This window comes from Geotrypetes seraphini, chromosome 12 (assembly GCF_902459505.1).
Source record: "Geotrypetes seraphini chromosome 12, aGeoSer1.1, whole genome shotgun sequence".
NCBI lineage: Eukaryota > Metazoa > Chordata > Amphibia > Gymnophiona > Dermophiidae > Geotrypetes > Geotrypetes seraphini.
In genome coordinates, this window is record NC_047095.1 from 991,825 (window position 1) to 1,008,134 (window position 16,310).

Genomic DNA, 16,310 nt, shown 5'->3' on the forward strand with positions numbered 1-16,310 from the left:
TGCGAGTTCCTTATCGGGTAGAAATACCTATGACTATACTTACCACTCCGCTTTCTGACATTGATTGGGAGCTTTTCTGGTCATCAACAAATCGCCCGCTTTTATCTTCTAGAGTATCACAATCAATGTACTTCCTTATGTGGCAGGCAATATGGACCCCACTTCGCATGTGGAAAGCTAACTTAAAACAAGACTCTGTTTGTTGGAACTGTTTGAAAGAGGAAGGAACTCTTGATCATATGTTATTTCATTGTACTCTAGTCCGCTCTTTTTGGACCTACGTCTGGAACACCATACAATCTATTACTAACTGCTCAGAAGAAATCTCTATAGACATTATAATCCTTCGCTCTCAACACCCATGTTTCACACAATCAAATTGTCCACCTAAACTCATTGATACCATGTTGGTGACTGCCCTCATGCACATTCTAAAAAATTGGAAATCACCCTCGCTATTAGATTATACCTTTTGGTGGAACTCTCTGAGTATGTATCATAGATTTGAATCCTACGCATATGAGAAGAGAGTTACATTCCGAACCTGCATGAACTTGAAATACAACAAATCTCCATGGTCATTCTTAGATTCCTATGTACGCTCATCTTCTTAGACACTCCTGTTATCCTTTTCTTCTCCTCTCTTCTCTCTTTCATTTTTCTTTCCTTTTTTCTTTACTGCTCTCTCTTATCTTTATCTTATATATCCCTTACATACATTTTTAATAATTGGAGCCTTTGCTCCTATACAGTTAAACATAAATTTATATATTTTATATACAGAAAGCTTTATTTTGTTTCTATGTACTTTAAATGATTCTTGTATCCTTTAAAATACTTAATAAAAACTATTGAACTTAAAAAAAAAAAAAAAAAAAGAAATACCTATGACTACAGAATTTACCAAGAAAACAGTTGCCTCACAAAAGAATCAGAATAAATTTACCCTAGGTCTGATCAACACCAGGTCATTTAGAGGCAAGTATCATTTCATTAAAGACATCATTACTTTTAATCATCTTGACATTCTTTGCATTGTGGAAACGTGGTTAGCTGATGGAGATGAGGGATATCTCTCTTATGCCTGCCCTAATGGTTTTTCCTATCTCTTTAACCATCGCTTTGGGCGTAAAGGTGGGGGACTTGCAGTAATCTTTCGTGAGGGATTAATTTCTCTTACGGAACAATGTCCTTCAACAACCTCAATTGAAATGCTTCAATTAAAGATGAATATCAATCCCTCGGTGGACTTATTGCTTCTTTATGCTCCTCCTCCCTTAAATAGAGACAATTTTACAATCTTACAAACCCTCCTCTTTGAATTCAGTATTTCAACTAACAATCCTATAATACTAGGGGATCTGAATATTTTCCTCTCTCCTCTACTTACCTTATGTCAGTCAATCGTTTTTTCAGCATTTGCTTACGCAGATGATATCCAATTATTACATCCGCTAAACCCAGAAAATACTCATAAAATCACTGAAATTAACAACAAACTCAACCAGGTCAGATTTTGGCTGAAAGAAAATATGCTATCCTTAAACACATCAAAAACACAAATAATATTCTTCCCCTGGAAAGAGGGAATAGCACTAAACACCCCAATTCTCCTTGATACTTCTCCCCTAGATTGTGTTGACTCCATAAAAATTCTAGGCGTTATATTTGATTAAAAAATCGACTTTCCACAACCATATAAGTTCTGTAATCAAATCAAGTTTTTTCAAGTTACAGCTGATTCGGTCAATCTCTAAATTTTTAGAACCAAAATCTATTAACATACTGGTTCATTCATTAATCATTGCAAAATTAGATTGTTGTAGAGAATGACACGGGGAAAAAATCTGTCCCCGTCACCGCCCCGTCCCTGGCCCACCATCCTCTGCACCACCCCGTCACCGCCGTTCCATTCACCGCCCCGTGACTGTCACCGCCATCCCTTTCACCGCCCCGTGACTGCCACTGCCATCCCATTCACCGCCCCGTCACCGTCCCCGCTGCATCCATATAAGCCTTAGTACTGTAATATTTAGCTTATTCCTTTCTTATAAATCAAAGTTCCTGCTGCTGAACTAGAGAAAGAGTTGTTCAGCTGGCAGGGCTTTGTTTATAAATTTTTTTCAACACAACTAATATACTACTTTATCCTAAAGCAAAAAATAAATAAATAAATAGAATTTTTTTTTCTACCTTTGTTGTCTGGTTTCTGCTTTCCACATCTTCTCATTCAATTCTTTCCATCCACTGTGTGTCTTCTCTCTGTATCTTCCATTTGCTGTTACTGTGCCTCTCCCTTCACCCCCCCCAATTGGTCTAGCACCCATCTTCTTCCCTCCGCTCCCCCATAGTTTGGCATCTGTCTTCTTCCCACTCTGTCTTCCACATTTCCCTTCAGGGTCTGTTCCTCTCCACCCTCCTTCAATGTCTGTCCTATTCCTTTCCACCACCACCCTTCCCTCCCTCCTTTACCATCTGTTCCTTTCTACCACCCTTCAGCTCCTCTCGCGTGGCCTATCTATCTACTTTCCTCCCTCTTATTTTCATGGCACGTTACAATGTAATTTGTGCAAGCCACTGGAGCCTGCGAGCTCGGTCCCTGTCCCATCCCCACAAACCATCTCGCTTCTGTGCTCCTATTTTCCCCATTTCTAATATCTCCCCTATGTATCTGCTATTGCCCCCCCCCTGTGTCCATATACCATCCCCATGGCATGTCCCCTTTATGTCTCTGTCCCTATGCCCCATGCACATAATTTCCCCTCTTTCTGTTACCTTCCTGTGTCCAGATTTCCCCTATCTTCCTCTTCCATACCAGTGTGTCTCTTCTTTTCAACCCCATCTAGCTTTTTTCCCTCTTTCTTCCTCCCCCCTCCCCTGCTTCTAGCATCTGGCTCACCTGCCTGTCCTTCCCTTTCTTTCCTGCTGTGGGTGTTTCTTTCCATCTTCATCCCCTTGGCCCAGAATCCTTTTCCCTTTCACTCCCTCCTTCCAGTTTGAGCCGGGAACACATACACGGTCGCTTGCCTCCCCAAACAAACCGCTGAATCCCTTTAGCAAGCTGAATGCGGTGGGCATGAGACAGTAAAAGGGGAAGTACCTGAAATCGATAGAGCCATTTAGGAACCAGCACCCAATAAAGGAAACGCCTGCCAAGTTTGTAGTAATCTTACCTCTGGTCATGGTTCTTGGATCTTGAAGACTCTGAGTAACTATCATATAAAGGTGAATAGTGTAGCTTGGAGTCAGCTTTCTCTTCATTAACCTGAGCAGAAGCACTTGCTTCACCTTTCCTGTAATAGGGAAAGATTGTATGACATCAAGACACTGTTTGCTTGGAAAGCAAACCATTAAAACAAGGTTAAATTTGTTCTCATCTTCTAATTTCCTGTCCCCAAATCCTGCTAGTCACAAAAAACACTTTCACCAAAAGGAAAAATGAAGGTATAATGAATAAAGACACAAGCAAAAACCAATCTTAAACGGAGGAAAAAGCCTCAGACAGGGGCCCGCCCACCTCCACAATGGTGGAATAGCAGTGTTCGGGCGATCACTTCACTGGCATAAAACCTCCTACTTTGATGGTCATAGCAATGTGTTGAAAAATTACTTTCAGAGTTGAGTGATATGGAAGAAGATAATGATAACTTAACTTTCTCCTTTAAAGATCGGAACACCAACGATGGCCAGCGTTTCACTGTCAAGCTGCCTCAGAGTGTATCAAGCCCGATCACACTCTCATACGGACGCCACTCACGTCTCAAAAGATCCATTGTGGAGGTGGGCGGGCCCCTGTCTGAGGCTTTTTCCTCCGTTTAAGATTGGTTTTTGCTTGTGTCTTTATTCATTATACCTTCATTTTTCCTTTTGGTGAAAGTGTTTTTTGTGATTATTAGTGATATTCACCATATCCGAGTTTTTTTGCCCAAATCCTGCTAGACCAGTTTAGAGTGACAGCACATGAAAGCAGAGACCTGAGCTTTCCAGTGACATCACCAGTATAAGGAGTGGTGAAGACTGGAACATGCCATTATATAAGTAAAAATATGTTTTTTAGGAAGATTCATTGGGGAGATGATTATTCCTCTAATGGGGAGGATATTATGGCTGAGAAGTAGAACTATATATTATCCAAAATGGATGACTGGTTTAATTTGAAATGAGATGGAGGTTAGAAATAAATAGCATCCTAGCCAACAATTTGATATTTTACAGGGAAATAGGGCGATAGGAATTAGGATGGTGACCAGGTTTACCAAGCTTCAATAATAAAGTTATCAAGGCCATATTGGCCTGTTCAGCGACCTGACCCTGAAGTATATTAGTGTCATAACAACGGACCAATTGAACACACACACTAAGTGAGAAAGCAATTTAAAGAATTCAGGGGTATACCAATCCAATCTGGGGGCTGTCCCCCATTTAAGACCCTTAATAGCTTTTTGAACTTCCAAACAAGTTACAGGAGCATTCAACAAGTCCACCTTTGCCCCATTAAGACAAGGTAGCCCAGTACCTTCCAAATTATCCGCTAAAGGAGAACAAGAGTTTAAGGGGACCGCATCATAAAATGGCAAAAATAAGCCTAGTAAACCTCCAAGAGATCCACTGTAGAGGCCTATGAAAGCTATGAGCTCGGTGCTTAAAAAAACTGTTTAGCACGTTCATGCAGTAAAGCACTAAGGGCAGCCCGGGCAGACAAGTAATTTTCTTTATTAACTCCCTTAGGAGAGGGAACATAAGCTGTCTTATAAATTCTACATTTATGTTCCAGGGTGACAATTCCATAAGAAATACACTTTTTGCAAACAGACACACACATAGGAGATGATATCACCCTTCAAAACCTCTTTCAAAGCCTCCAAGTATAAAATAAGCTCAGTTTAATGTTATGCATTAAATTTCTCATATTCCTCCCATTTGCAATTTAAATTCTTACAGAAACAGTCAACGGTTGTTAAATAGGTAGGAAATCGCCATGGTCTATAGGCCCCCGGATTCCCAGGAAATTTCAAATCTGTGCAGATCATGCAATAATCCGAACAAGCTGCAAGGACAATGGTGGCAGAAGATACCAGAGAAAATAGCTCAGCCGTGAGAAAAATATAATCAATTCTGGACTGCGTATTATGGGCTCTGGAATCATGAGCATAATCAAGATCAAAAGGATGGAGCACACGCTATGCATCCAGCAGGTTCAGAGCTGCACTGAAGTAGGGCAGGCCCTTACAGGCTTCCAAGGCTGGATGACCACACCCCTGTGTGTGATCTACCTGAGGGTCCATTATTAGATTAAAATTGCCTGCAACCAACAATGGACAGTTGGGATCCTGAGAGCCTAAACAAATATGTTTCTGAAGGAAGGCATGCTCATAAACATTAGGCCTGTAGATCACCAGCAGATGAAAAGTCTGGTTAAACAAAGTGAGGCGAAATAATAAGTACCTGTCATAAATGTCTGAAGCCACACTGGTAACCTGACAAGGAAGCGATTTCCATGTTAAGACTACCACCCCACATTTCTTCGTTTAGTTAGAAGTATAGTATATTTGACCCACCCAATCTCTCCTCAGTTTTGCATGTTCAACATTAGATAACCTGGTTTCTTGCAGGCATGCTATATCCACAGAGCTTCGCTTGAGATAGGACAAAATCTTTGAACATTTTATTGGTGAATTGATACCAGATATGTTCCAGGAAGCAACCCTTACATTATCAGGTAACCTTGGTGACATTAAGGGGGATGGTTGCAGAGCAGTAGTTCAATACACCAGAATAGAAACAGTCCCCAAGCCCTAGTCCAAACTTGGGGAACTACATACAGCATAGGATAAACAAGACGCTCTAAAGACACTCTTTTTGTAAGCAAAAGATATGTTCAAACTCCCCCACTCAACTCTCACGCCAAAATAAAAGAAAGAGAAAAACAACAAAAGGAAAGAATAAAAATCCAAACAAATCCCAACCACCCCTATTCATTCAGAACCCCCTGTCCTATGCACACATCCCACAGACCCTATCCCAATATCAAAACACCATACCGCACTCACTCTAGCCCAATGGTCAGATATGAGCGCCAAGTCACAATCCGGTGCTTTGAGAACCCCGACACCATCAACCCTAAGTAAAGTACATAGTCATGGAAGAACAACAAAAGAAAGCATTCTAATAAGAAAAATTCACCATCGTGCAAAACTGCAAGAATGAACAAACTAGGCTAAGAACAAAGGCATAGTATGTTCAGGAACAACTACAAGCGTAGTTGGAGAATTTTATGAGGAGCAGCCAGGAGAAATCATTCACGGCGGAGCCTCTCCCTCTGACGAATGGGAATTCAAAAAGTCTTTCGCCTTAGTAGGAGTTTCAAAAGTATTCTACTAACCATTCCGATAAATCTTCAAAACCGCTGGGTAGAGAAACAAACTTTATCTTCTTAGCCACCAGTGTTGAACAAATTGGATGAAAAGGTCGCCGACGTTCCAAACAGGGTGGCAGAGTAATCCACAAACAAATGCATCCCATTTCATTTTAAATTGCTAGAGGATTCCGCTTTATGAAGATAATTGTGAAATTTGACTATTGCCAAATGGGGTTTCGAATCACTGGTTTTACACCGGCCCAGGCGGTGTGCTCATTCCAAACATGGAAGGCCCACAGAAGGAGGATAAGTAAAAGAATCCTGCATCCAATTTTCCAATTCTGCCAACAATACACTGTCTAACACTGTCTCCGAGATTTCTAAGAGTCACAAATTGCTGTGTATGGATCTATTGGCCAAGTCATCAAGTTTCTCCGACTGAGAACGGAAAAGTGCTTGTAAGGATTCCAATTCCACCGCTACTCCACGTGTGTCATCCTCTATAGAGCAAACTCTCATTTCCAATTCAGTAGTTCTTCACATAGTATCTATGAGCAGTTGTTCCATGAGTAACATATGCACGGAAAGTTGTTCGAATCTAGGTTCCAAAGCTTTCACCATCGCTGCAGTTAAGTCAGCAAGAGCATTTTCAGTAAACTGTGTATTTGCTCCAAAAGGCCACTCTGCAATCTTATCTCACTAAGCTTGACCCAATCTTTCTTCGTACTCTTAGTCAACATAGTTGAACCAGAGTGAGTCAGTTATCTGTCCATAGATTAGGAACTCAAACTGAAGTCCAAAGAAGAGATTATAGGAAAAAACGGCATAGATTAAGGTTGATGATGTCGGAGACTCCCAGAGCAGCGCTGAAACACGTCCTTCCCCATTCACAGCATCACGAGACTCCCTTAAGCAAACTTAAAAAATAAGAAACAGAAGCAGAGCACCAGTAAAAGACTGCTTGCAGAAATTGAAAATAAGGTTGTTTACTGTCTCTCACTAGATTTCCTGGACTGCGGATTGGGATTGAATACCTAGCATATGGAATCCGGAAGGGCGTAACTGAATTGAGTTTGATGAAGAAAAACGATTAGCTTGGCCAAGTTTTGAAAACTACTATTTTGGTGAATTCTGCCTTCCTTGGAACGAAATAGTGGAAGTACATAAAACACGAAAGCAGTAAAGCACTTCTAAGAGGCATTACTCAGTGGTTACAGCAATACCAACAGGAGAGCTCTCTTGTCCTACCAGATGGTGAACAAAGTAATGGCTCAGAGGCTTGGGGTTTTATTTTGGGGAACATAAAAGGGATTGTCTTAATAAAAGTTTATTATTATTCGCTGAAATTTGGCTTTTAAATCTCATTGAAGTACCAAATAATATAGTATCATATGAAAGGGCAACATGATTTTCTAACAATGAATTAATTTGGGGCCAAATTAACTTCCAAAAGGCATTTATACAGGGACAAAAAATATCAAATGATCTAATGTCCCAACTTCTAAACCACAATGCCAGCATCTTGAACTATCTAACTTCTTGAACTATCTAACTTCTGTAAACGAACTAGGGTCCATAACAGGGTGTTCTGCAGCAATTTAGAATGCACACAATTTAAAATTTTATGTTATGGCAGATTACAGGGAATTGGAAAGATTATACTAAACTGAATTATACTTTTTTTTTTTTTTTTAAATATATTTTTTATTAAATTTTTCAAAAGGAAAAGCAAACACTCAAATATACATGGTGTACAACAGAAGAATATGGATACCAAAGCACTGCCCAAATGCACCAGATATCCGAGCCCCCCCCATCCCCATCCCAAAACCTAAGCAGAAAACTAAGAACAATAAAAAATCCACTCCAGTGCAGTCCCCACAAGAAAATCAGACATTCATCAAATGACTACGAACTCTTGGTGTTAAAGTGTCCCAAAATGGTGTCCAACAGATACAAAATAACCGGCCCAAGGCAGAGTCCAAGGAAGTAAAGCACAAGCGCTCCATGGATGCTTCCATGGACGGGAAAGTGTCGGAGAGTCTGAGGTAATCCAGCATAGTAGAATCGCCTTCTTCCCCAACAGCACGGAGCGAGAAAGAAAGCTCTGAAACCCCTTTGGGGCGGACAGAAGAATGTGATCCAGTGTGAACAGCATCTTCTGATCCATGGTAAATTTGTAATTCCACATGGTGCAAATATGATTACATATCTGGTGCCAGAAGGTACGAATCCGAGTGCAAGCCCAAAACTGATGTCCAAGAGTAGATGGTGAATGAGAACATTTAAGGCAACGGTCGGACATACACATCTTTGCCTGAAATTGGTATGCAGTAGACCTGTATAACCGGTGCAAAAATTTATAATTCATTTCAAACAGGATCACACTATGAGACACATGAGCTGTCCGAAGGACTCCCCTATGAATCATGGTTGCAGTCACTTCACACGAAAGGTCCTGCGACCATTTCAGGGCATAGGATTCATAGGAAGGCTCACCCAGGTGTTCCTGAAGATGACGTTGGTGAAATCTCAGTGGAATCGGTACATGTGTGGACAGACTCAGCGCCTCAGAAATGGATTCCATACAGCGGCGATGATCTCCCGTGGCAATGAGCAGAGGTAGGAGGAAAGTTGAAGGTAAGAAAGCCAATTAATAGGCCTCCAACCATGTTCTCGTTGAAGTTCCTCAAACGATTTTATAGAGCCATTGGAATGGACCAGTTGAAAAACATATTGATTAGATTGTAATGTCCAAACCGGGGAGGAAACTGGATCCATGCCCGCTGGAAAGGCACCATTGCCCCGCAGTGGTAAGTAAGGAGTCACGTGAAAGGGAATCAGGAGCTGTTTGCACAATAATTTCCAAAGACGTCGCAGGGGTAATATGAACAGATCTCGTGCAGTTGAGGTTTTCCGTGGCTGGTGAGGAACATGAAGCTAAAATGATATGGAGTACAAAGTGAAAGCTCCTGCCGGGACGCCGAAAAATGGCTAGTCCCCCGATACCAATCATTCAGATGTCTCATCTGACACGCCTGAGACAATAAACGAAGACTACGGAGGCCAAAGCCACCGCGATCTCTAGGGCGTGCCAGATGAGACAAAGACAAACGGGCTCTCTTCCCATTCCACAGGAACTTTTGTAAATATTTCCCTATTAGTTTATCATGATGGGAAGATAACAATACAGGTATCATTTGAAATACATAAAGCCACTGGGGCACCAGTACCATGTTATACAATGCTATCCTGCCCATTAAAGAAAGCGGGTATACCCTCCAATTCTCCAATTTTTGCACTGTGGTAAGAACTAGAGGGTCTATATTGAGAGCATATAGTTTGGAAGGGTCAGGGGAGATAACAATACCCAAATAAGTAAGATGTCCCGACGCCCATGTGAGAGGAAAGGGCCCCTTCCACTGCGTCTGCACATCCGGGGTCAAAGGCAAAACTATTGACTTTAATTTGTTTAACGCCAAGCCCGAGTACATACTAAACTCATCCAACAATTCTAAAGCTCTAGGAAGTGAGAGTTCCGGAGACCCCAGAGTTAATAAAAGGTCATCCGCATAAGCCAACACTCTCAGTTGGGAATCCCCCTCTGGCAGGCCCTGTACAATGTCATCCCGCATTACAGTACGCAGGATGGGGTCCAAATACACTAAGAAAAGAAGAGGGGAAAGCGGGCTACCCTGCCGCGTCCCGCGCGCTATCTGAAATACAGATGTACGGGTACCATTTACCAAAATGCAAGCTGTGGGGTCTGTATAAAGCAAGTGAAGCATATCTAGAAACCACCCATCAAAACCCATGTATGTGAGAACTCGGAAAAGATATCCCCAGTTGACCTGGTCAAAGGCCTTCGCTGCATCTAAGCCCACCAATATCCCCGGAAGCTCAGAATCCCTAGAGCGCTGTAGTGCAGTGAGTAATCTACGAACATTTAGTACCGAATGACGATGTTGCACAAAACCCACTTGTTCCTGTACTATCAACCTGGGCAACAGGGGAGCCAGTCTATTGGCCAATATTTTGTCCAAAATTTTTATGTCCACATTGATTAATGATATGGGTCGATAGGATTCTATATCTGTCTCAATTTTACCCGGTTTAGGTATTAAAGTTATGAATGCCTGATTAGCCCCCAACGGAAAAGACCCCCCCTCAAGGGCCGCTGTATAATATGCTTCTAGAGGACCACAAAGGGAGGGAAAAAGAAGTTTATAGAACTCAGGAGAAAATCCATCGGGGCCTGGCAATGTGCCTCCCTTAAGCTGTTTAACTGCCCTTTGAAGTTCCCTACCCTGAATGGGACGGTCCAAGTGAAGGCGATCGAGTGAAGTCAATCGAGGCACCCCAGCATCTGTCAAATAATCCTCAGCGTCAGGTCCCCCCTGCCCTTCCCTGGAAGCATAAAACTCTGTATAGTATTTAAGAAAACCATCCGCTATGTCAGGAGTGGATGTAAGCTCCTCACCCGGACGTAATAGAATACGGGAAATATGGCAATTAGGGCGTTAAGGTTTAGTCAAATTAGCCAATAACCGCCCCGCTCTATTTCCATATCTGTAGAATTTAAACTTACAATAGTGAAAGTAGTGTTGGGTGCATTCATGTAATAAAGTATTCAAGGCATTCTGCGGCGCCACCATAGCCTCCTGAGATTGCGGGGAAGGATGCGCGAGATAGGTACGCTTCAGACGTTTATATTCGCTCTCTAAGTGTAAAAGTCCCCGAGAAAGGCGGGCCCTATGTGCACTGACATAGGAAATGATATCCCCCCGAAGTAAAGATTTAGCTGCCTCCCAAAAGAGCAAGGGTGTGTTCCGATGCTGTGCATTGAAAGCCACGTAATCATCCCATTTCTGTGTAAGATACTTCTGAAAATTCAAATTTTGAAATAAGTAGGACGGAAACCTCCATGTACCCCCAGGCATGTTGTCCGTACCACATAAGATGTCTAACCAAATAGGACAGTGATCAGACACAGAAAGAGGTCCTATTTCAGACGCTTGTATCTTAGGCAAGTAAGCAGTCGACGTCAATATGAAATCTATGCGGGAAAACGTGTGATGTGCACGGGACTGATGGGTGTAATCCCGTTCTGTGGTGTGTAGCACACGCCACGGATCAAGAAGGTCTAAGGTGTCACATAAATATGGAATGCCTTTCGATGGACCAGATAGCTGAGAGGAACCCGGGCCCGTTCTGTCTAAAGTGGGATCCAACACCTGGTTAAAATCACCCAACAGTATAAGAGGGTTAGTGGGATCACGAACACCCACTCCCGCTAAGGAAGTAAAAAAGGAGTGATCATATTGGTTGGGGGCATAAATCATTAACAAGTTAATAACGGACCCCAACATAGTGACCTTACACAATAAAATCCTTCCCAAGGCATCCCGGTAGAGCTGTTCTACTTTACCCGGAAATCCCCTACGTACCAACAGCACCACACCTGCCTTCTTATTAGAGGAGGAGGAACAAAACACCTGTCCCACCCATCCTCGAACAAGCTTAGCATATTCAACATCCGAAAGTCTGGTCTCTTGTAAACAGGCCAAATCTGCTTTATGATGTTGAAGACGCTGAAGAATCTTGCTTCTCTTTACCGGGGAAGTAATGCCACATACATTCCAAGATAATATACGAAAAGTATGAGAGCTCATGGATAATAAAAAGAACAGTTAACAACCCAGTTCCACAAACAAGATCTCCCAGGCTCCCAGCCAGACGAAGGTAAACGAAATGGAGACTGATACCTTATGAACACAGAATCTGCACTGGAGTGGAAAACACAAAGAAATTCTAAATACTCAGTTCCCCTAAACCCAAACCCAAACTCCCCCCAATCCCTACCCAAACCAGCCCCAATCCCCCCTCCATTTCCTATTTTGCCATCCCCCTGCCCAACTAAATACTGAGCTAACCTAAAACCCTCCAGGTCCTAGGATAGCAGATCACGCCATTGAGGCTTTCAGAGCCCTCCCTTCTGCAAGATTAATACAAAATGCACATACAGCATACATTTGACATACAGTTATAGCAAACACCCAAAACCAGCATTGCAGAAATCACAAGACATGGTGATCAAGTAGCTCCAGCAGTGGACTCAGCACGATTAAGGAACTCGCTAGCAGAGTCTGCAGAGTCAAACACATGCCACTTCCCATTTTGATGTATTTTTAAAACTGCAGGATAAAGAAACATAAACCGTCGTTTTTGTTCCACCAGTTTTGCGCAAAGAGGATGGAAGACTTTGCGACGGTCAGTCAGCGCTGCTGAATAATCCTGACCAATTCGCACTGGTAAGGTTTCATAGGTCAGGGGCTCTTTTTTGGCGCGAAAGGCTCGCAGCAGCTCCACTTTATGACGATAGTTGTGCAGTTTGCCAATTACCACTCGGGGACGTTGTTCAGGGCCCACTCGGGGGCCCACCCTGTGTACCCTTCAAAACGGGCCGGTCCCAGAGAAGAGGGCATGGGAAGCTCACTTGCCAACCAGGACTCCACCACTGATAAAAGCACCGTGTCTGATATTGTTTCGGGTAATCCAATGATACACAGGTTCCCTCTGCGAGACCGATTCTCCAAGTCCTCAAGCTTATCCTGGCAGAATCGTAGCTGGGTGGTGAGAGTGGCCACTGTGGACTCCATCGCCGTAGCCCCGTCCTCCATTGCCGAGACCCAAGTCTCCAGCTCAGTAACTCGCGTGGAATTATCTTCCAACAAGGATTCTAATTTTGTCAGCTGAGTGGAAATGAGCTCCATCCGCGGGCCCAAAGCCTGCAAAATTACTTGTTGCAGCTCCGTGATCATTTCGGGGGTAGGCGCCGGCGCCTCAGCCATCTTGTCATCCCCAGGCCGCACTTTCTCCCGGTCTTTTTTCGCTGATTTCGATGCCATAGGAACCGCCAAAGAAGTCAAAAATCTGTCCATATAATAAGAAAATCGGTTGCTGGCAAAGGGTGTTAAAGCCGATCGCGCATATGCGCTTTTAGTAGGCCGGATGAAGAGGAGGGCTCTGGAGCCGATCGATCACACAGCCGACCAGCTCACAGCATCACGTGATCCTCCCTGAATTATACTTTTTGGTGGAATTCAGTGTGTCATATTTATAAAATGGAAAGGGTATTTGCTCTACAACAAGGCAATTATAATAAGTTTAAAAAGATTTGGGGGCCATTGACGATTTATTCTGATGATCAGACATCTTAAACACCTAAATATTGGACAAAATAAGGGGGGTGGGATTATGAAGGATAATAATTGATAATTGTTATTTATTGGTATATGGGTGGGAGGGGTGGGCTTCTTATATAATTATTTATTTGGAATATTACAAATAAGAATGTCAAGTGATTAATTAAGATATTTATGAATGATTGTTGTACATTGTTGTAATTTTTGAAAATTAATAAAGATTTTTTTTTTTTTTTTAAAGGGATTATCTTGATGTGGGGTATCAGAGGATTAGGACCAATCTAGCTATACTGGGAATTAAATCCTCCTGTTAACTGACCCTAGCACTTTGGGCCAGCTAGAATGGGGAAATTCATGATCCATTATATACATAAGAATAGCCTTACTGGGTCAGACCAATGGTCCATCAAGCCTAGTAGCCCGTTCTCACGGTGGCAATTTCAGGTCAAATCCAGGGCCAATTCTGGCAAAACCCCAAGAGTAGCAATATTCCATGCTATGATCCACGGCAAGCAGTGGCTTCCCTCATGTCTTTCTCAATCACAGACTATGAACTTTTCCTCCATGAAATTGTCCATTACCAGCTACGCTTTCCGCTCTTACCACAACCTCTAGCAACTTTTTGTTTATCCTCAATATCAGTATGTGATCACCATGAGAATTTTTTTGGTTCTAAATTGCAGAAGCAAACTAAAAATTTAGTTAACAGGGTGTTCTGCAGCAATTTATCATGCACACAATTTTAAATTTTACACACGAAAAGCTTTCAACGTGAATTTTAGTATATAGAGCCCTAAGTGAGGAGTTAGATTTGATATTACCTTTCAGTTTCTGTGTGGGCTCTCAGCTGTTTCATGAACTCTGAATGGTGATGCCGCTGATGATCAAGAAGTGTGGTGATAGGAGGTGCAGGGCCTCGGACAGCTTCCGAGATGTGGGTCCTTGCCAATTCTGTTATCTATGCATAGGAAAGAGGTTCACAGAACAAAGCAACTAAATACTCATTAACCTCAAGATATAAACCTTTCCCATTACTGATGGTATAATGGCAGGCAGAATTTCAGTGTGATATAGTTTACATAAGCATGAGCAATTTATGTAGGCCATGTCCTCAAAATTAAACAAGAGATCTTGGGGGAAAACTGGTCTGTGGGTTACCATGAAGTTGTAATGACTGTCTGGGAGGACAATTGATAGATTTAATCACTAGAGTTCTGACCTCAGCACTGTGACCTAACTGCCATTCATCTGTGAGCCTGCCACAGGTAGAAGCAGCATCTATACACAAAGGAGAAATGCATCTGGCAAAATCAATTCAGAACTGAATAAAATATTACAACATATGTCAAGTGTGACAAGGAAAAGGGTAAAAGTGAAAGAAAAGACCCTGTTAGTTTAAAAACAACCCCAAGGAATGGAGTGGGAAAGAGTAGTGCCAAGGAGACGAGCCCTTCCCCCAGGCTTTCCACTTCGTCTTAGGAGACCCAGGGAGGGGTTTGGGAGAAAAGTTCAGCCTGCCTCTCTACAGCAGTTTACAAATGGAGTAATCAGGTCTTAATGAAGAGCATGGTGAAGAGTTAGAGCTCCTTTGGCAAACTATAAACTCCAACCCCAATGAGGGCAGTGAAAATAACTTGGGGCTAGATGAATGGGAATTGGTAAGACCGTGTGGGTCTGCTCCAATCCAATTTTTGGGCGATTAAAAAAGAGCTATTGATGCACTAAAAAGTTTGCATGCAAATGATTCATGTGGAGGTTCGTTGTAATCCCCGACTCTGCCATCCGATTGATTGCTGTGAGAGTGACTCTCATACATACGAAGAGCCAGCAGGGGAAGTCCAAACAACTGAGAGGCAGGGGAAGCCCTGAAAGCAGCCTTCTGCCATTCAGCTGTTCGGGGAAAGAAAGCTTTTTTTTTCTTTTTTAATGGGCACAGATGCTATTTGTTACACATGCACAATATCTGCCCCATGAAAAAAAAAAAAAAAAGCCCCCCTCCAACCTGCCAATGACAGCCCTCCCCAACGACCCCTGATGAACATAGCACCAGGAATCCCAAAACCCCTGCACTAGCGAAAATCAGCAGGAGCGATGCCCATTCATTCTTGCCGTGCCGACCATCCTCCCTGCAACAGCAAAATAGCAGGATTGACCACTCCCCTCCTGCCACCGAAGGCCCACCCCCGAGCCAGGCGCCTCCCCTCCCCCTTCCCCCCCAAAAAAGACAGGAGGGATGCCCACTCCTCCTGCCACTGGAGGTCCCCCAAAACTCCCCATCCTCATACCTTTCAAAGAAATTAGGAGCTGGAGGGATGCTCAGTCACTTCTCCGAGGCACAACTTCCTTGAAAGGTACTAGGGGGAAGGAAGTTTCAGGGGTCCTCTGGTGGCAGGAGGAAGTGGGCATCCATCTTGTCCTTTTTTTTTGGAGGGAAGGGGGAAGGGGAATGGTATGGGATGTTTTGAGAGAGGGGCGCCTGGTGCGGGTGTTGGCCTTTTGCGACAGAAAGAAGTGGGCATCCATCCTGCAATTTTGCTGTTGCAGAGAGGGTGGTCAGCATGCAGGAGGGAGGGAGCATCCCTCCTGCCATTTTTTTCTGGCGGGAGGGGGGCATGGCAGGAGGGAATGGGAATCCCTTCTGCCGATTTTTCCACACTCCTCCCAAAAAAATGAACGCCCCTCCCCCTCCCTGTTGAGAGTAGGAGGGGTGCTCAGTCCCTCCTGCTCCATATGGCTCCAGCAATGGG

The 16,310-nt window shown here is 43.1% G+C and overlaps 1 protein-coding gene across 3 annotated transcripts in view; it reads right to left on the reverse strand.

Moving 5' to 3' along the window:
- The window catches only part of CEP350 (centrosomal protein 350), a 411,819-nt gene that overhangs the window by 190,610 nt on the left and 204,899 nt on the right, over nucleotides 1-16,310 (reverse strand). For all 3 annotated transcript variants that reach the window (XM_033915952.1, XM_033915951.1, XM_033915950.1), the window contains 2 exons: nucleotides 14,385-14,521; nucleotides 3,174-3,293 (listed from right to left, as the gene is read on the reverse strand). In XM_033915952.1, coding sequence (XP_033771843.1) covers nucleotides 3,174-3,293; nucleotides 14,385-14,521 — 257 coding nt within the window. The remainder of the gene's footprint in view (nucleotides 1-3,173; nucleotides 3,294-14,384; nucleotides 14,522-16,310) is intronic.